Source organism: Macrobrachium nipponense, chromosome 43 (assembly GCF_015104395.2).
Source record: "Macrobrachium nipponense isolate FS-2020 chromosome 43, ASM1510439v2, whole genome shotgun sequence".
Lineage (NCBI taxonomy): Eukaryota > Metazoa > Arthropoda > Malacostraca > Decapoda > Palaemonidae > Macrobrachium > Macrobrachium nipponense.
In genome coordinates, this window is record NC_061104.1 from 35,773,547 (window position 1) to 35,795,634 (window position 22,088).

The following is a 22,088-nucleotide window of genomic DNA, read 5'->3' on the forward strand; positions in this document are numbered from 1 at the left end:
GGTGGGTCCGAGACGTGGCTCGGTCCCTTCTCTCACCCCATGCCACTGTTGTGATGGAGAGCTGACTCCCCGATGATATACAACTTCCCTTAGGAGGATGCAAATTTGGGGAAACTCACGAATGAGTCTCCGACACAGCCTCGGTCCTGCAGGCAGTGCCTTGGAACTAGGGATTGGAGGACGAACCTTGGTTCGTGCTCCAGAGGCTCCCAAGACTCTAGCCCTTGGGGGCAGAGTCTCTATTCCCTCTCCCAAAGGAGTGGGAGAGCCAACTGCCTCCCCCCCTCCCTTAGAAGCCTCAAGGCGAGGTTTCTTGGGGGGGCAAAGAGGCTACTTTCCCCTTCTTAGGTCATGAAACCTTTGAAGGGGGAGGTGAGGAGGACTTTCTTTTCAACAGCTTTTGCAGGATCGTAGTCAGGGCCAACCATGGAACATCAGCAGGAGCAGGTCCGGGGCCAAGAACAGGTACAGGGGCAGGAGCAGGATCGGAGGCAGGTATTGTCGCAGGAACAGGGCCAGGTTATGGTGTATGGTCAGTGGCAGGTATGATCGCAGGTATGGCTAGTGCTGGTATCCTTGTCATTGCCATAGGTGACCAGGGAGGAGCAGGAAACCTGGACACTGCCATCGGTGGTATCCTGAAACCAACCAGGAGGGGGAGGCATCAGAGGTATTGGTAGACTGATTAGCAGCATATGGTGTTGCATCCTAACCAGTGCTGAAGATGACACTCGTGGGGTTGTGTGACCACACCAGGTGTGGCGTCGCATAGTAGCTGGGCTGGGTTAACGGTATTAGTGGTAATAGTGACTACGGTGTGGGTAGCAGTACTGCTGGAGGAGCATTACCCAGGTCTGCAGCCACAGCCCCTCCCTCCTCTTCCTCCATCAACTTTTCGGAGGAGGAAGTGGAGAAAGAGGCCTACCCCGAAGGGGTGGCAGAGAGTACTGGACGGTTGCCAGGAGAGAGGTATGAGGAAGAAGGGTTTGCAATATTCGGAATGGTTGGGGCGAATTACTCCCCACCATGGGTTTAGGCTTCCTCACATTCCTCCTCCTCCCGGCAAACTTATCCCAATGAGCAGCGGACCAAAGGGAACACTCCGCACACACTCACGCCCTCGGCAGGAGGCACAAAGGGAGAGAGGATCTACTTCAAAGGAAGCGTGGATCTTTCTGCACTTCTTGCCATCTACCCCATTGCAGTGCCGCTGAGGCAGAGGACAACATAAGCTGTAAATCACGAGTTTGCTGTGTATTCATTTCAAAACACTCAAACAACCATGTATACAAAAGAATAAGGAATAATCACACTGGGATAGTAGACTGAAGAATAGCGAACAACAATCGGGTAGAGAGCGGTGAAAACACGTCATTCCACAATGACAGACAAAAGAAAATTGGTATGTTTACCTCCAGTCGGAAGGACTACCAACGACCGGCCCTGTACTTAACTACTGAACCGCCTTGTTTGAAGAATTCAGCGGCTGTGTCCAGGCTACGTCTCATGCATTTCCTATTGCAAAGGACTAGCGATTTGTATATTGTGTAGGAATAATCAGTATTTTAAATTAAATAACAAAATACTAATTGAGCTATGCTGTAGAGTGCTGTATATGGAATTACGCTACACTATAAGCTAAGCGAAGCAAGTTTGTCCCATTTACAACATGTGGACCATTGCCAGTCTTCATTACTTAGTGGGAGGAACAGACCCCTGAACTGTCCGTTAAGCTGAAGTGCCACTGTATAAGCAAAACTCAGTCCATAAAATCCAACTGGACCTAAGTAGCTTAACATATCTTTTCCAAATAGCATCTTTGAATGCAGTCCACCTGAACATCATTTGCTGACAATTATGATCTATATTTTCTTGAAGCATCTCCTTGCCTGATTTACCAGCAAGACATTTTAATAAATGGTATGTTTCACTTTAAACAAAGTCCTGTCTGTGGTTCAACTTATTTAGCAGTAACAATACTTCATGCATGACTTTATGTAAATCTAAAACTTTTATATTATGTAATACTTGTTTAAGAAAACTTTATTAACTGAACCACGAGTAACTACTCCCAATTTAATCAGTTAACCATCAAAACTACTCTTTCACAATAATTTTCCAACACAGCTACATAAAGAAATTTACTGCGAAATGCACCTACTACACTGTAACATTTCAAAATTATTGCACATCTTGTTGGTTCGATGGCTATTGGGTGACAGCCAACTGGTCGACAGTAGGCCTATATGAAAAACAAAGACCTGGAGAATTGGAAAGATTTTCTATGAAAAGTCAATGTAAAAAGGAACAACCAGAAGTATATTGCTCCCCATGGACTATAAGAGACGCATGGATTAAAAGGGATAAACGTGAATGGAATGCCTTTAAAATCCAGAGAATTACATATAGCAACACCTAAAACACCATGTAGGACTGGATAGGATTTTTTTTATATAGTACTGACCTCCAGGCAACTATTTCCGAAATGCTTTTGCTGTTAATTGTCTTATTGTCAGCCAGTTGTTCGTCCACTTCTTTGGTTGTTGACTGTCCTAATAAATGCTTAATTTTTAATCACTGTCTATTTATTATTATTATTATTATTATTATTATTATTTTTATTACTATTATTTACACCGTGAAATGTCTCTCCCAGTCCCGACGACCAATTGGCTGTCGCCCTGTTATTCTGTCTACAAGTTGGCTGTCGCCCAGTTGTCCTGTTGCTCAGTTGTCCTCTCGACCAGTTGACTTGCCCAGTTGCCCCTGAACCAGCTTGTCATATGATATTATAAGCTTTCACTGCAGTTGTCAGATTAAATGTGATAATAATAAACTGCCATATTTCTTGAAAAACATCTTGAGAAACAAAGTTGTTTATTGCACAGCAGAATTTTCAGCCACAGATGAATTTATGAAAGGAAGATATGGTACACAAAACTGACACAGGTTTCAACATTCCAAGGCCAGCTATAATTTCTTTCCTCATCACCAAAGATTCTTCTCCTGAGAAAACTGGCATGTCACAATGTAGAAAGCTCTCTACTAAGTTCCATACTCTTTACCCTAAATGCTATAATTCAATAATGCCTTCTGTTGTACATCACCAACTTTCCTTCCTCTAAAGAATGACAAGGAAATATGAAACACATCCTGCCACATATGTAACACCAATTTATCGCATGTTGGCACTCCTACAACAAGACCAACTTACTCTCACATTTACATTTTTCACAGGTTTTTCCTAGCCAAGTTGTAATTATTAATGCATAAAAACTTTTTGCATTTGGCTACATGAATAGAGCTTTTATTTCAGAGATAAACATGAAAGCATGCCACCTACCTTCACCTTGATTACATGTTATAAATTCAACTAACCTGAAAACAACTGAATACTGTGTGCACCACAGCAAGTATGGCAGGGAATGGAAGTACCAAATATAAAACTGGTAATGAAGAGAGCGACTCACTGTTATACCAATGAGATTACTCATGAACATTGGAAGAATGAACAGCTGACATGTCAAATTTCCTCCTAGTCCTGCTTGACAAAGTGAAGAATAAGTTGAAAGGTACCTGTAAAAAAGAATAATAATGCATTCCCTTTCTGATGATATCTATATATTTTGAATATCACAAGGTTAATAGACATTTACATCATAGCCAAAGGTGCTATAACAAAATGCATGTAGTGAAATATCAGAAGTCATTCAGAGAGCAAGACTATGTTTCCCAGCAGCTACTTGTTTCATCATTATTCCAACACTCATAAATGACCCATTTGTTGAATTTAATTGCCTCAGACACAACACTTTATAACAGTGATTCTCACACTATAACTACCACTGGAATCTTTTCCTATTTGCTGTTAATTATTGGAATCTCAACTCTGGGGTTATGTGTATATATATATATATATATATATATATATATATATATATATATATATATATATATATATATATATATATATATATATATATATATATATATATATATATATATATATATATATATATATATATATATATATATATATATGTATAATTATCACATTGAACCGTGATTCATTTATATATCATTCGAGCTACAAATGTCCTTAATGTCTAAATTCACTCTACCTCGGAATTGATAATACAGTGTTCCCCCTTGTATTCGCGTTCTCCGGATTCGCGGATTTTTCTTTGGAACCTATCTAGAAATTATTCGCGGACGGACTCGCCCATTCGCGGAATTTTCCGACGAAAATAATCACTCATTAGTGTATTTTGATGTTTATTTTCATGACTAAATACATTTTTATGATACAAAAATGATTTACTAATTTTCAAATATTATTAATTTTGATTAATATATACTAAATTAGTAAGTTTAATAAGTTTAAATATCACATAATAAAAATAATAATTCTCTCTCTCTCTCTCTACTACAAAAATGTATGTTTTTTTGTATGATAAATAAATGATGTACTATTTTCAAATATTAATTTATACAGCAATAATATCAATTCATTAAAGAAAATACCACAGTGAATTAGTAAGATTTTAGCTTATAAATTTAAAAAATTATGGAAGAATGAAGGAAATCCCAGTCAGATTCTTTCTCTAGCTCCAGGTACTAAAAGTCAGAAATATACGTATCAAGTTAAGGGACCGGAGGGGGAAGGAGCTGATTTGTTGCTGCCATCAAGTGGGCATGAAATTTCCACCTCTCTCTACTCTCTTTCTCTTTTACTTGAGATGAGAAGATTTTTATGGTACATAATATGCATAATTATGTTTATTAATATTTGTCAAATAATAATAATAATAATATGTATATGTAATAATGTAATAATAATAATAATAATAATAATAATAATAATAGTAATAATAATAATAATAATAATTCTAAATAATAATAATAACTGTAATTACAAAAATCATATAAAGTGAATTTGATTTACAAAATACTATTTCTGGGCTCAGCTCGTGTCTGGCCATAATGAAAAGGTATCCTTAACATAAATCATTGCTTTCTAGGTAAAAAACAATTAGCCATAAAAACTTACCAGAGAAAAATAACAAAACAAATTAAGAAAATGTCAGTAAACTGCTTCGCCTCACCTTCTTAAAAAGAAGGTGTCTGGTATGATGCATAGGGGCGCGCGAGTGTGGAAACACTACCAACGAGCCAAACAACCCAATTCAGAAACTTCCCTACCAAAGAATGCCCCCAAGAGAGAGCTGATACCAACGGGCGATGCCAGCTTCTACTACTTACTACTATGACGGACCCACGGACAGCAGCGCCCCTAGCGGTCATGCCTTTAATTTTTAGCGGCCAGCGACAAGTCCGCCATTTTTTCTTGTGCTTGTGCGTTTTCTTTGCGATTATTTCCGCATACTGCATCAATGGAACATGCTCCTGCAAATCGCCACGGACTAAGTTTAAGTAACTCATAAGTTAACATTTTTACTGTATTTTTGTTTCCTTCCGGGGTACCACGCATTTTTCCTTTTTATAGGTCATATACGGTTCCCCGGTTTGTTCTCGTGGCGGTCCATGCCGCCTCGTAAGAATTCCCTCCCGGTCCATCCATACTGGGACTTCTTGTATGTTACTTATAGGCTTACTTTTTACATTATTCATTGTTTCCTCCATCTAAGATATTTTAAGCTAGTTCCAGCCCTCCTACCATTTCTTCTTAGCTTGGTATTTAGGGCTATCATTTTATTGTTTTCGGCCCAGCATCCCAGGCTCTTGCTATCTACTCGGCTATCGCTGGCTCCGAGTAGGCTTCTGTTTCTCGGTAACAGTCCAATCTGCCTCCTCCTGGGTCCTTCTTTCTCTTTTAATGTAAAAGTGTCTCTTCCCCCACTTTTCGATGTATTTTATTATTGATGGGTGTTAGGCTAGCCTAGGTGTGCTTGTTCCATCGTGTTGGGTACAGCTTGGTTCACGTGGCCCTACCACGGTTGTGTTTGTCGCGGCCTATGGCCACTTGCGGTCACGTGTCCTAATAGCACCTTACCCACTGCCCCTTCCCTCCTCCTCCTGATGTAGGGAGGAGGCTGGGGGACCCCTTGGTTTGTTGTAAACCAAACTCAATCGCCCTTCTCTCCCACACTCTCGGAGGTGAACCGGGGGGCGTTTCCGCCAGCAGGGGGTTGATAGGGCGGCACCACTATGAGGTAACCGGGAGTCTCCATGCGGGTAGTTGGTGAGGCGGGGAGGTAGTAGGCCATCCCACTCCCCCCTTTTCTCGCTCCCGCCGGTTTCGTTCCGTGGGACCTCCCTCCCCCCCCCTCCCCGAGTTGCTGCACCCGACCACTCCCTTACGGTACGAAAGGCGGCCTTCCGATCGCAGCCAGGGGCCCCCTTTGGTTATAAGGATATTGGGCTTCCGCTATCGGGGGGGGTCCCCAGGTGGGTTGGGCGCTAATGGAATGGTCGAAGATTGCTTGCCTACCTATGTCCCATTTATAGATCTCCACCTCCCCCGCTACCTCGGAACGGGAGCTTTACCCGTTACCATACGGCACTCTTCTAGTAGAGACGGGGTGGAGAGAAGTTTGTTTTACAATTTTGTTATTTTAAGGATATAATACCCTATTATAAATAATTTTGTACAATGAATTGTGTGTTTTATTATTTATTTTAATTTTATCAAACCATCCCCGCCATTGTCCGTCGTGGTTTCCATTCACCACAACTCCACCCCACTAGCTTGGTTGATTCTTGTGCCCCTCCGCCATTGGCGGGAGACCAATAGCCTATACTTCCAACCTGGTTGACCTGTAGTGTATGTGAGAGAGACGTTTTTATTTTAGCGGGGCTCTGGGTTTTTTATCTAACGTTTATCGCCCTCTCCGGCACCAAGCGGAGCATATGTTTTATGGCTGTTAAGTTTTGTTACTCTGTTACTTCCATTATGTACTTTTTGTGTTCACTTACAGGCTACCAACTGCCAGGTCCCTTGTCCTCTGTGTATATGGCGACGCTCCTATGACCCAGTAGTGGTGGACATGACGAGTGCAGTTGTTCAACGCCCCGTGTTGCCACTTCGTACAATGAGAACGATCGTCTGGCACCCCACCGAAGCCTGCCCGCTATATGCTAATACAAGACCTGGTCCGCTCAGCTCTGGGAGAATGGGGTATGTCCATTATAAGGCTTACTTATGATTTTTTACTAACAACTTCTAGTTCGTAAGTTTTGTTTAACCCACTGAGATCCACAACAATTGGTTGGTGCTAATCCCGCCTTTCTTTATCAGGCTAGCGGTTGGGGTGAAGGTCGTCCCGCCTCGCCACCCTGAAAGCACGTGGTTGGGTGGGCGCTTTGTTTGGGAAAACCACGACCGCCAAGGGCCAATCCCTACAATATTAGATAGGAACCAGCTGGCCATCCAGATCTTCCCCGGGGCGGCAATGTCGACGGGCTAAACCGTCGACCCCTTGTCCGCTTGCCCCAGTGATAGCATCCATCCAGTCAAGAAACTCCGTCATTCGTTTGGGGTGTCGTAGCCTCCCCAGGAGTCCAGTTTCCGGAGTCGCTGCCCTGGACTTATGCAACCATCGGAGCCCGATGGCTGGTAGTTAGCGAGGAGTTTGTTGGTTGAGGTAGGGTTTGTCGGGGCGCCCAAGGTCTTTCCATTGGGCTCTCCCTGGATTTCTTCTCCTGTCCCTTCTTCTTCCGCCTCCTTTGCCAAGGCTTTGCGGGATCCGAGATCCCTAGCCGCCCTCCCGCTCCTCTGTACCCTCCCCCCCCCCCTAAGGAGAAAGGGAAAGAGAGAACCCGAAGACCACCTTGTCTAAGTCGACTTCTAGGAAGTCGGTCTTCGTCTTCTTCGGCCAGGAAGTTCCGTCGACTTCATACGGCCGATGCGGTGAAGGGACTAAGCCGAGCTCTTCCCAGTCGAAGATCTCCAGAACGCAAGGCCTTCGAAAGGAGAAGGCCTCGCGCTACCCCACCGGAGTCCGCTTCGCCTTCTCCCACGCCCTCCGCCTGACCCCCCGGGGCCCCCTCCCGGCTATGCCGGCAGGGGTGGTGGCCAAAGCACCAGCACCTGTTCGTTCCCTCTTTCTGTCCTCAACCAGGGATGATTGGAACATGGTGGGAGGGGTGGCTGGTAGGTTTTCCCAAATTTCGGCCATGGGCGAACACGTTTTTGAGCTAGATTTTGTTTCGCCGGGCAATTATCGAACCAGTCTTGTCTCAAACTGGCGACAGTCCTATCCAGGACCTCTCTAAATAGGATGAAGAGGAAGGACTGGAGGACCGAGTAGCTGGGTGGCTATAGATCCTCACTATGGCTCCTGCCCCCATCTCCCCTGTATCTAGCACGGGGTGGGGATTGTTTTTTCACCTCCAAACTTCCCCGCCTTACGACTCCTTGCCAGCTTTCTCCTATGGAGAATCCATGGAGAGTAGCGGCCATACCGCTCCTTTTAAGGACGGGATGATTTCGCTCCCGGGAGTTTTTGGATACTCGAAGGACTTGAGGACTTTCGAGTTCTAGCCCCTCCCAGGGTTCTGGATGCAGACCTTTCTCATCGGGTATGCGTAGGCTGGCCGCCCAACGGCTCTTACGCAGAGAGGACAAGATCTCGAAGGTAGTCCCCCCCCCCCAGTTTTCTCTACAGGTAGAGATCCACTGACCCAGCGAGAATGGGTTCACTGCCTTGAGGACTGGGAGTGTACCTAAACACTAGACTCCAGGCCTACAAGAGTCCCTTCCAACTCATTTTTCCGCGATTGGAAGAGGAGGGTGTCTCTCTTCCGTTCCGCCCACGAAACTTGGTGGAGAAGGCTTCTTCAGGCCAGTCCTTAAAGGAGTGAAACCCAATTCCACAGTTGAGGGAGTCGGAGTCTACTTCTCCACTCTTCCCCGCCTTCGGAGAGTTATGGGAAAAAACCTCGCCAGCTACATTCCGCTGGGTGGGTAAACTCAAGGCCGGACTTGCGGGCCCATGGACCCAGTTTCCGGTTGAGAAATTACCTAGGCTGCCTAGGATTCCCTAATCCAGCAGAGTTCGATGCGCGGAACTATGGTTTGGCAGGTCCCTCAACTCCTCTTATCGTTACGGAAAATGGCTGACCTTTCCCTACACTAACGAACCGCTGTTTCGCAAGATTCTGGGCGAAATCCACAGTTTCAGGACGGTTCTGGTCAACGACTTGCTTTTGACATTCTTCCAAGCCAGGAGGGAACTGCCGGAAGCATTGGTCCTTCAAGAGTGCCACTATTCAGGCATGATCCTAATAGACCTTCTTGGCTGGCGAGCATGTGGGGAGCGGATCTCTTCCCAGAGTCCGCAGTGAAGCGAAGTCCACCACGAAGCTTGCTAGACTCAACCAGAGCCTTAGAGCTAGGTGGGGGTCTTTCCTCTAAGAGGAAACAGGAATTGACCGTTTCCCACTGCTGGCAAGAAACCAACCGAAGAAGGCTGGGTAAGAGGTTCCAGCCTTATAAAAAAACTTCCAGCAATCAGCAGCAGGTTTGTGCAGGCCAGGTTCCCCAGATTACCCAACCAACAGGGGACAACCTGCCGACATCTAAACCAGACCCAGCCTTTTCCTTCCTGGTGTGCCCCAGCCAAATCTTCAACCTTCTACTTCCTACGCTTATCTCGCCGGGCCTTTACTTTACCCTGCTTATGCCGGCTCAAGGCTACTCTCAACCGGGGGAGGGTAGGACGAGAGGTTACTTTCGTCAATCGTGGCGCAGGAAAGGGGCACAAGGAGTAAGCAGTTGCCAGGAGGGGGGAGGGGCGGGTGGTGGCCAACCCCCAAGCCATCAGCAAGCAATGAGGCTCCCCCTGGTAGGAGGGGGAGGCTGTTCCCTCTTCCGCCACAGGTGGGGGTTTCAGACCAATTGGGGCACAAGAGGCATAAGGTGTCCAAAGGACTGAGGCTGGGAGTTGGATCAAGGATCCCCTCCAATCAAAATCATATTCAATACAGGATACCGTCAAAGGAATTGATAGATTACGCGGAAGAAACTCCTTCAGATAAAGGAGGGCTATTGCGAGAGTCAAACATCTAAAATTTCAAGGGGCGCTTATTCAGCGTCGCCAAAGAAAGGCTGGCAAACAAAAAAGAAGGGATAATCTTAGACTTGTCAAGCTGGAAACTCTTTCATTTTCGGCTGCGGACAAGTTCAAGACATGCTTACCCTCTCGCAACTTAAGGACCCCTAACTTCCGCGTATGGAGGCCCCGTCAACATGCCTCCATTCGATCTTACAGACGCTACTTCTCATATCCCTAAATAGCCCAGGCACTTCCTTCGCCCATTTCCTAGGAGATCATGGCTAGGAATAAACAGACATTCTCATGTCAAAGTGATGAACCTTCGGGTCTGAATGTAGCCCCCAGGGATATTCACAAATGATAGACAGAAAGTGGTTTGTACAACAATTGAGAGCCTCAGGGAATCATGGTAGCGGCATACCTCGACGATTGGCGAGCTTGAATCTGGGTGCATCAACAGTCGAGGAATGTCTCGAAGCTACCAAAAAGGTACGCTTCACTTTCTGGAACATCTGGGGTATCCAGGATAAATAAAAACAAAAACCGCAAATCCAGACTTAACTCCGGAATCTCTATTTTCAGTGGCTAGGAATCCAAATGGGATTTTGATCTCCCAAACAATCTATCAATTTCCAGTCGGCCAAACGGAAGGGAAATAGCAAAAATCTGTCAGGCATTCCTCAAATATGCCCAAATCTAGACATCAAGTAAAGAAACCAGGGAGAGCAATCCTAGGGTTCCCTCTTCAGTTTGCTTCGGTAACCAGATATCCTTCTGAAAGCAAGGCTGAAAGATAAAATAAATCGAATTTGGCGGTCCAAGAGCAAACTTCCAAATAATCTCGGACAAGTTGTCAGTAATTCCCGAGGATGCCTCCGCAACCAAACTACGGCCTTGGTCAAAAAGTAAACAAAAGTAATACTTCAGCCGCAAGAAGGTACCCCCCCCCCCCATTCAATAACCCTCCCAGTTCCCGTTTTCATATTGTTACCATTCCCACCCTATGCTTCCCTGGCCTCCGGGTGGGGGGTATACTCTCTGTTAGTTCAAACACAAGGTTCAGGGACTTGGTCATTGTTCAAATTTTCGCCAGCTCCCACTGATAAACGTGTTCGGAACGCAATGGCAGTATTTGTCTTACTTCTGAAAGAGACTTGCTTCCCCCGAAGAAGTTCTCATCTAAGGCTATGTTTTGGATGGGACCGTAGTAGACAGTCGTAGTTTTCACTGCATCAACAGAGGAGGGTCCAAATCCAAGCCATGTGAACCATGTCATGATAGCCATCTTTGCATTAGCAAAAACGAAACACAAATGGCAATCTGTCTGCCAACTCACCTGGCAGGAGTTAAAAATACAGGTGATAGCAAGACTATCCCTGTCCCGGTCAGTTTTTCCTCTGGAATGGAACAGAGTGGGTCTTCTGGACGTCGGGTCCCTTCCATCCAGTGGGGTAAGCCGGAGAGGTCCCAGGGTCTCCAAGGGTGGATCTCTTCGCCTCACCAAAAGCGAACCACAAGCTCCCTTGCTATTGTGGCCCCCCCAACCTGGGACCCTCTGGCTTTATGCCACGGACGCCCCTGTCGTTGATTGGAATCAGTGGAGGAGAATTAATGTTTTTCCTCCAGTGAAATCTTCTCTAGAAGGTCCTGGACGAAACTAAGGTCTTTCAAATGGGATAGTAGCTCCTGGATTGCACCGGATTGCCCAAGTATGCAACCTGGTTATCCTCTTCTTTTTGGCGAATTCGGGTCTCCGAACCTCTAAATGGTATCCCCCAACAATCCCAAAAACTGTCACAATCAGTACAAAATGGAGGACTGTGTTCTCTTCCTCAAGAACTCTCCAAGACCTAAACTTTATGGAACTTCATGAGTAGGTTGCGGCTTAAATAAAGATGCTGACATTGAATACCACAGAACATTGCCTTCCTTCTAGAATCAGATAAGAGAGAGTTCAACCATTAGACAACTATGACCCTCATGTTAAAAAATTAAAAAATTAGCATCTTTCCTGGAGAAGAATACGAACACCACAACCATGACAGTTAACGTTTGGCTAGTAGATGTTTTTGTGCAAGATCCTTGTTTGAAAAACAAGGTTTTAGCAGGCTCGCACGATTACCACTCCAAACAATCGGCTTTTGAAGAAAATCTTTCAAAGTAGGTTTTTCAGATAGATTTGACTGCAAATACTTAGTTTCAACATCTTATCCCATAAAGGCCTGTGCTAGACTTAGACCTTCCTTCGCTGTGGTCCTACTACAGTTTTCATGGTTCTTAAATGATGTCCTCAAAACTAGTTCAGAACTTACTCGACAATCCATCTTGTACGTTTCTTATTTGCTCCTGAGGAAGACATTATTCTTACTAATCCTAGCCTCGGAGCCTTGTAGAATTTCTCAGAAACTGTCGGCTTCTATAGGGATTTGCGGGTCATGTTGGAATTACCACCTCCCACCATCACGGAAGAAGGTTGTCACTTAGCTCCGTGATCGTAGCTTTTTTTAGGCCCAAAAAAATGAAGTGAATCCTATCTGCAAGGTGGGGTGCCTCCTTGGCAACAGGTTAGTTGATGCCCACCTTCCCAGGATCCTTCCTTCTCGCGCACTTGGCCCAGTATCAACTCTTTAAGAGCCTTTCTTTCTCGTACGTTCTTCTAGATCCTCAGGTGGCTCCATCCTTTATGATGAGAAAAAAGGGTGGTACTTTAATCAGTTTTAAAGGCTTATTAGCAGCAAATCCTTTACTTCATTAAACAATCCCACCCTGAGTTCATTCCCAAAAGCACATGATATCATCGGGGAGTTAGCCCCACCTCAATTAATTCGTTTTTCCAAACAATATGAATCTTTGAGGCTCTTTAGGAAGTCAGTACCTGGATGGTGTGCCCCAAACCCGACAGCTCCTTTAAAACGGTATTCATTTAAAAGTTTTGAACCTTTAAAGGTTTTAATCTTTTAAAGTTTTCGACCGATGGTGACAATTTAAGTCCTGTTATGCCAGACGGTGTCTTCTGAAACCATAGGTTTGTCCCTGACTACGGTTTCAAAACCGCTAGACCTTTAGTTTCGTCCAGGATTGTCTTAACCGAGTTTCATAGCCTAGTCCTTCTCCCCCCCCCCCCCCCTCTCTGGACCTCCTCCTTCCCCCCCCTCCCCCTTCTCCCCCCCCAGGTCTCCTCCTCTTTCTCATCTCCCCCTTCTCCGTTGTAATCATATGTGGGGATTGTCCCTTATTTTTTTTTTTTGCTAGGGACAAGGACCACCCTTGTAACTGATATGTACTTCCAGGTTGTTCCCTACCCTTATTTTTATGGCTAGGGTAGGAAACCAACAAATATGTTTGTATATTCAACCATTTTTTGTGTTTGTTTGTGATGATCGTTCAGGCACAATGTGTTTGTAATTATATTTGGAATTAATTGTATTAATGATGGATTTGAGTTGTACCTATCCTTTATTTTTATTTTGCTGCTAGGGTAGGAACATATAATTTGGATAATTTATTTGGTAATTATATATTCTAATTAAGTCAAATCCCAAAGTTTTACCTTATTTTACAATGCATATCTGTAAGTTTTTTTTATTTATTTACCGATTTAAGGTACTTTAAGTTTACTAACATTCTGTTATTTATTATTATAATAAGTTAGTTTTAAGTGCTTAATTTTGTATGCTGTATTTGGATTTACTTCTATTCTATATCCATCATTTTAAAACTGTTTTTTTCATTTCATTTATTTCCTTTGTTCCGATTCTTGGTCGTTTGTTTCTCTTGGTTACTCTTTCCAAAAATAGGCCGACCCACGGAGCTGAAGCCCAGAAAAGGGATTTTGGACGAAGGAAAAATCTATTTCTCGGGTGTGAATTGGCTCGTGTCGCCCTATGAAATCCCCCCCTTTTTTCTTAATGGTTTGTTTTCCCCCCCTTGCAGGACAAGATGTATTTAATGGTTTTTTTTTTTTTTTTTAAAAAATTAAGGATGACCGCTAGGGTGCGCTGCTGGTCCGTGGCGTCCTCTAGTAAGTAAAGTAGTAGAAGCTGCATCGCCCCGTTTGGTATCAGACTCTCTCTTGGGGGAGGATTTCTGGTAGGGAAGTTTCTAATTGGTTGTTTCGGCTCGGTTAGTAGTTGTTACCACACTCTCGCCCTATAATCATAACCGACACTTCTTTTTTAAGAAGTGAGCGAGTCCAGTTTTACTGACATTTTCTTAATTTCTTATGTTTTTCTCTGGTAATTTTAGGCTAATTTTACCTAGAAAGAATGATATTAAAGGATACTTTCATATGGGCGAACACGATGACTAAATCACCCAGAAAGTAGATTTTTACTTCGTCCAAAATCCCTTAAAATAATCTCTCTCTCTCTCTCCTGCTCTCTCTTAAAGCAAATGTATGGTTTTTTGGATGATTGATTTACTAATTTTTCAACATATCAATATTAATGGTAAAACAGCAATAATATAAATTCATTAAAGAAAATACTAAAGTGAATTAGCAAGATTTTAGTTTATAATAAAAAGAATTATGTAAGAATAAAAGAAAATGCATTTACCCCGTGAGGTTATGTAGCCAGCTTGGTTGGCTGGGTTCCAACTGTCAAATCCATGTGTTGCCATCTACGGATCATTGAGATTCTCTCTCTTTCTCTTTGCTGATATATATGAGATAATTTCTATGGTACATGTGTATGTTTATTAATATTTTCGCATAATAATAATAATAATAATAATAATAATAATAATAATAATAATAATAATAATAACTAATCTCAAAATTCACATGTGATAGTATTTTAAAGAAGTACAATAATCTATCCATTTCACTCTTTTAAATAAGGACAACCCTCTCTCTCTCTCTCTCTCTCTCTCTCTCTCTCTCTCTCACATTGAGATACTAGCATGCGCTAGTGGTACGGTTGGCCTCACATTTTATAGGTCGACTAATATACCGATATTAGTTAAAATCGTAAAAATTTACTCAGAATTGGGGGGTGGGGGGGGTCAACTTATCTTTCCGGTCGACTTATACGCCGAAATATACGGTACGTATATATATATCATTCGAGCTACAAATGTCCTTTAATATCTAAATTCACTCTACCTCGGAATTAATATATTTCATACATGTACCAAAGGGGAATTTTTAGTTGATAATAATTTTCGTCCCCACATGGGATCGAACCACCGTCCAAGTGGGACGGGAACGAAATCAGGACAGACTTGATAGCGTCACTGTCTCTTGATTTCGTTCCCGTCATTGGATGGTGGTTCGATCCCATGTGGGGACGAAATTATTATCAACCAAAAATTCCCCTTCGTACATATATGAAAATATAATTAATTCCGAGGTAGAGTGAATTTAGATATTAAAGGACATTTGTAGCTCGAATGATATATATATATATATATATATTATATATATATATATATATATATATATATATATATATATATATATATATCTATATATATATATATATAATACTATATATACACACACACAGAGTACGGTCCCCAATTATGCAAGAATTTGGTCGATCCATGGCCTCGCAGAACTGGAAAATTGCAGATTTCAATACTCATATCTTATGGGAATAATTTGCATTAGGGTTGAGGCAAATGGCAACTTACCAAGTCAAACTTTTTTATACTACCCATTTCAATACTTTCTATTTACTATACTGTAACTTTTCTAATATGAAATTTTTCTTATGGATAAATAAAACATTAACAATTTTTTAATAACTTGAAAAAGTTTAAAATTACACCCAGGATGGTGAAAACTCCCACACGTAAACACTGCCACCATTGGGTACAAGTGTACTGTACAATACAGTCATTTCAAAACCTTTTCGATGGAAATGTACTGTACAATACAGTCATTTCAAAACCTTTTGGAAAAAAATGGAATTTCCTCTACCTATCCTCAGCCAAAAACCCTCAATCTCCTCTATCTCATCCTCCATGAAGAATTCTTCTGCTGAAGGAAGGCTTTGTGAACCATTTGAGGTTTTGGGGACTGGAAGATCATGCGCACCTTGACTCCCGTTAGGCCTAACAAACTTGGTTATGAGCAGCGTCTCAGTTTCTGTCCGTTACATTCACTAAGTAATAATTTTCATCTAAATTCATTCTATGATGAAAAAGGGCTGATGAAAATTCAAAAATTTTATATAAAATTACAATTTCTTAAAAAAGAAATGATAAAAATTCAAAATTCAACTCAAAATGAGTTTCTTGAAAAGTTTAGATCAAACAATTCCCTCTCTCTCTCTCTCTCTCTCTCTCTCTCTCTCTCTCTCTCTCTCTCTCTCTCTCTCTCTCTCTCTCTCTCACTCAAACACATCTGCTTCTCTGTTAATCACTTTTACTAATCATTTCCATCAAAATCTATTTCAACAATAGGAAAAAATAAATGATCAAATGCCAAAAGTTAGTCAAAACAAGCTAACCTAGAAAAAAAAATCTTACTTCATGTTCAGCAATGACGGATTTTAAGTTGTCAATTGCTCCCAAAATGGAAGTTGCTCTTTCCTTCGTCTTTAACTTCAAGACAAGCTTTTTAGTTTCGAGAAAATAGGTCTTCCTCTTCGAATTCTAGGCAGATGCATACATGATGCGGATGATCATAATACTCTTCGCAGATCTGAATAGGGGGAAACACGGCAGTGGGTCCATCGTCATCGCATGGATCAGCCTTATTCACTCGATATTTAATTGGTGAAACAAGAATACAATTACATCTTTAAGGGCGGCCGGGTAAAGCCATTTCTTAAGGACAGGACTTTGACATTCATACCATTTAATAAGGTGACCTGGGACATCTCCAAACCGCATATGACTTTTTGCCTCTGACCTTCGGCTTTGTGACGCCAAGGAGGTTTATCCCGAAAATAACCATTTTTCAAATTCTATCTCCCTTGATATTTAATATTAAGACCTGGGATTACTACCATATATAGGTAGACCTCCAATCAAATGAAGAGTTTTTTTCCAACGCTTAATACGCCGACGAGGCGTAGAGGGGGAAGAGGGAGAGGAAAGAAAGCACTAGCTTATGATGCGTACTCTTCTCGGAAGGCGGGGACAAAGCAACGCGTTTCCTACCAGTCCTCCCAACCGATAAGGCAGCCAACTTCATATCCAATACAGAGTCCAGCCTCTGAAGCACTGCCTGGCACATGACCTCGGACTGATGTGCCAGAGAAGGCTCCGAAGACAAGGAAGGGAGATGTTGCGAACTGGGCGGCAGTGATGACGTCGTGGCTAAGTGAGGCGGATCGGAGGAGGCGACTGGGAGATACGTCATCGATGGGAGTGACGTCACAAGCGGTGGTGATGTCACGGCTTCCCCTCTGTGCGAGGGGGAAAGAGACGATACTGGCGGAGGAATACACAAAGATGGACCCTGTGACGTCATTAATGGGGCTGACGCCGCAGCGTCACTCCGATACAAAGCGACGGTGGACACCGGCGGAGCAATACAAGATGGCCGACTGCTCCCACCCACGGAGACGAGGCCGGGAGGAGGGGGGATGGCCTGGCTGGACCGGGAAGGGGGGTGCAAGCCTCCACAAAATGCGCTAGCAACCCCCCCCAAAGACGGGGTACCCCCTAGCCCAAGCGTCTTCCAAATCGCTGCCATTTTGGATGCCTCCGACTCTGGAAGAGAAGAGAATGATGAAAAAACCTCACCCTTCTTGGGAACCGAAAAAGCTCCCGAGGAAGAAGGGTCTACATTAAAAAAATTACCCTGATGACCTCCCAATACTTCCATCGACGAATCAATGGAAGAAAAGGAAGGAGATGCAGGGACAACGCTACTATGGGGGTTGACTACTGCGGAAGACGAAACATCGGGAATAGGAGCAAAACCCTCCTTAGGCCATGCCCGGCATTCCGTACAAGGATTCGTAATCGTACAAAAATTCGAATGACACCTACTGCATGTGATGTGAGGGTCTGTCTCTGACGAAGCCAAAAAACGAGAACACAGGAACCCTGGAACTCCAGGGCACATACGCTGACGCCGAGAAGGAGCAGAAGAAGCCATAATACCAGGTAAAAACACACACACACAGACTAAAGGAAACGAAACGGGCAATGAACCGGGAAAAGGCCAAGAGAGGAAAAAACACAACTCTCGCCCAGGCGGTTAAGAAAAGACTGGCGTAGATGATCGGCGTTTGACCACTCTTCACCCGGTCTACGCATGCGTTGCCAGATATCACAAGATTCCTTGCTTTCATCTGCTTTTTAACCAGATCTAGCTAGGCGCTAGAAATTATCCTATTGTTAAGACCTCAGGTTTGTAGCTATGAAAAATACAAATTGTCTTAGAAAATTTGTCATTTTTTTTTGCTAGATATGAATTTTTCATTATGGTAAAAAAATAAATCCTATAAATCAGGAAAAAAATTTATAAAAAAGATGAAACAAAATTTGGAAAAAAGGGCTCTATTTATTGTTCTAAAATGTGATTTTAAGATATATACCAAATTTCAATGCTATACATTTAAAACAGCGAAAAGACAGAATTTGAAGGTCAATAAGTAAAGTTTTGAGATACGGGCCTTCAAAGTTTTCCTCTGTATTTTTATATAGACAATGTTAATAAATAATGATTATTATGAATGTATATTTCTCTTTTGGGTATTAATAAACCAAAACTATGTTATTTATCATAATTTAATCATAAATGGTGATCCCTTTGCTCATATATCGTAGCCTGGGGCACTGCATCACGCAAGATGGGGGCACTTCTCCCTACGCAACTCTCTCTCTCTCCTTCACTAACATGGCTTATTACAGCGAATTTTCTTCTTCTGCATGTTAGCGAGATGTTTTCCTTGTACTTTCCTCTTTGGCATGATGAAAATCTTGCCGAAACAAAGATAAACAAACGTAAAAGCAAGAGAATGTCAGAGGTGAAACTCAAACGCGTACTCTCTTTTTACAAAGACAATGTTAATAAATCATGATTATTATGAATTTCATATTCCTTTTTGGGTATTAATAAACCAAAACTATGTTATTTATCATAAATTAAGATCCCTTTGCTCAAAGATCGTAGCCTGGGGGACAGTGTGACGTGTGCTTCAGGCAAGACGGGGGCGTTTACTTACTACGCAACCCTCCCTCTCTTCAATAACTACGCTAATATCGCATATATTATGAAATTCTGTAATCATATTAGAGCGAATTTTCTTCGTCTGTATGTTAGCAAGATGTTTTGCTTGTCTTTTCCTCATTGGCATGATGATATTCTTGCCGAAACAAAGATGAACATACGTAAAAGCAAGTGAATGTCAGAGGTGAAATTCGAACGTGTACACTACTTCGAGGTTTGTGCTCACACTGAATGGTGGTTGGTAGCTGACTTCCCTTCTGCGACTCATGGAATCTCTATGGATGCCATTGCTCACAATTTCTTTGACAATAATTATCAAAATTTACAAAAAGAAGAAATATTGCATTTTCTTGTACGGATCAATGTTTTTGGCTTACTGAGTTACGTTTACTAATTACCCTGTAACTATGAAAGTAAGAGGAATTTTGATAAATATTTCGTATACGTTTTCTGTATTGCCATATGAAGCTCCATGAATTTTTTCATGACTGCATTTTTTGCCATATACCCCCATATATAAGCGTTCCTTCTGGCCCCTTAAGCATACCATTCAAAAGATTAAAGTTTCGTCAACTTAACCCTCAAACACCGATTGGACGTATTAAACGTCGATGAAAATTGTCTGTTGGGTGCCGAATTGACGTACGAAACGTTGACGCAAAAAAGTTTTTTTAAAAATTCGCAGAAAAATAGTTATAGGCCTACTTGGCAAAAACTTTTGAATCACGCACCTTGAGGGATGCTGGGAGTTCATGGATCAAGCTGTTGTTTTGTTACAATTGTTACCAAGGCGCGCGAGCACAAATTTCTTTCTTCTCTCACTAAAAAACATCAGCAACACATCTCAAAAATTATTTTGTCACTTTGACATAATTTTTGCACCATTTTATATTAGCCGTTACACAGAGTTTTATATATGAAAATGTGCAAAATTTCATGTAGAATACAGCAAAACTAACCCATGTTTGTAGCTTTTAACAGTTTTGAAATATTTTCATATAAATAATGGTAAGTGCCAAAATTTTCACCTTCGGTCAACTCTGACTCTACCGAAATGGTCGAAAAATGCAATTGTAAGCTAAAACTCATATATTCTAGTAATATTCAATCAAATACCTTCCTTTTGCCACAAATTGGAAGTCTCTTGCACAATATTTGATTTATGAAAAAAACTTTTTCCTTATGTCCACGCAGTAACTCTTCTGAAAAAATCAGAAATTTTTTCGTCCGATTGTTGTAATGTTTGCACAGTTTTATATTAGCTGTTACAGAAAGTTTTATATATGAAAATGTGTACAATTTCATGTAGAATACAACAAAAAGAAACTCATGATTGCAGCTTTTACCAGTTTTGAAATATTTTCATATAAATAACGGTAAGTGCCAAAATATCAACCTTCAGTCAACTTTGACGCGACCGAAATGGTCGAAAAACGCAATTGTAAGCTAAAACTCTTACATTCTAGTAATATTCAATCATTTACCTTTATTTTGTAACAAATTGGAAGTCTCTAGCACAATATTTCGATTTATGGTGAATTTATGAAAAAACATTTTCCTTACGTCCGCGCGGTAACTCTTCCGAAAAAATCACAAATTTTTTGTCCAATTGTCGTAATGTTTGCACCATTTTAAATCAGCCATTACATAAAGTTTTATATGTGAAAATGTGCACAATTTTATGTAGAATACAACTAAAAACAACCCATGGTTGTAGCTTTTATCAGTTTTGAAATGTTTTCATATAAATATCAATAAATAGAAAAAATTCGACCTTCGGTCAACTTTAACTCGACCGAAATGGTCGAAAACTGCAATTGTAAGCTACAACACTTACAGTCTAGTAATATTCAATCAATTACCTTCATTTTGCAACAAACGTGAATTCTCTAGCACAATATTTCGATTTATGGTTAATTTTTGAAAACAGCTTTTTTTTTTACGTCCGAGTGTCACGAATTTATGCATCATATTGTGATCATATTTTCTCTAGGTTGCTTTGATCATTTCATCGCGATTTAGTGTACAATACAACGAAAAAATAATTAACTCATTAGTTTTAACCATTTTGCTCACAGCTGATTTTGATTTTACAATATATAATGAAAATTTTTTTTTTTTCGTGCTGTCATATATTCAAATATTTTATATATGATAATGATATTTTTTTCATTTCTGATGCTTGCATACCAAAACTCATGCAATGACAAAAAAAGGGGCCAACAATGAACTCTTGAAAATTAAGCGTGCTGTAATTTTTTTAAAAAATTTTTTTCCGCTTCGGCGCTCACTCGTGAACGCCGCCGGCATATGGGAGACACTTTCGGAAATATCGGCTTGGCGTTTAAGGGTTAATGTAATATATGAAAGCGCCATATGAACTAAAATACGCATGTGTCTTTGTAAAATATGTTTTCAAGGCAGTTTTTAAATCCAATATGGCAGCACCCGCGTGAGGTGCCGTTCATTGACGCAGCGGAGCCACCATCTTTCCCAGCCTTCCCAGCACTCATTTGAACAATGTTAGCATACATATGTAACGTTTATTGATCTTAGTCAAGATTGCAGTTGTAATCAGCACAATTAAACAACATTTTGTTTCCTATATTAGTGAAAGTATGAAACTTCTTATTCCCGGGGTCATGGTTTGAACTGAAATTCATTTTTACCTTGTAATTGGTGGTTTTATCCTTACTGCCATCACAACTGACACTCCATAGTGCTAATTTGGTTGTAATTATACATGTTTTGGTCGTAATTCACTCCAAATTGCACTTTAACTACGTTGCGGTTCCGGGGTTCCTAAGCACTCACTCCACAAACACAGTTGCGGGCAGCACACGAGTACATGGTTTGTGAGGTACAAAGCTTTACTCCCTTAACTGTTTACTTTACTCATTATTTAGTTTAACTTTACTTTGTTATTTCAAAATGTTTAT

General features: G+C 41.7%; 1 protein-coding gene across 1 annotated transcript in view; it reads right to left on the reverse strand.

Moving 5' to 3' along the window:
* Positions 1-22,088, reverse strand: part of LOC135213647 (lethal(2)neighbour of Tid protein-like) — a 229,336-nt gene that overhangs the window by 22,748 nt on the left and 184,500 nt on the right. Inside the window, exon 10 of the mRNA XM_064247689.1 lies at positions 3,379-3,576. Within this exon, the coding sequence (XP_064103759.1) occupies positions 3,379-3,576 (198 nt within the window). The remainder of the gene's footprint in view (positions 1-3,378; positions 3,577-22,088) is intronic.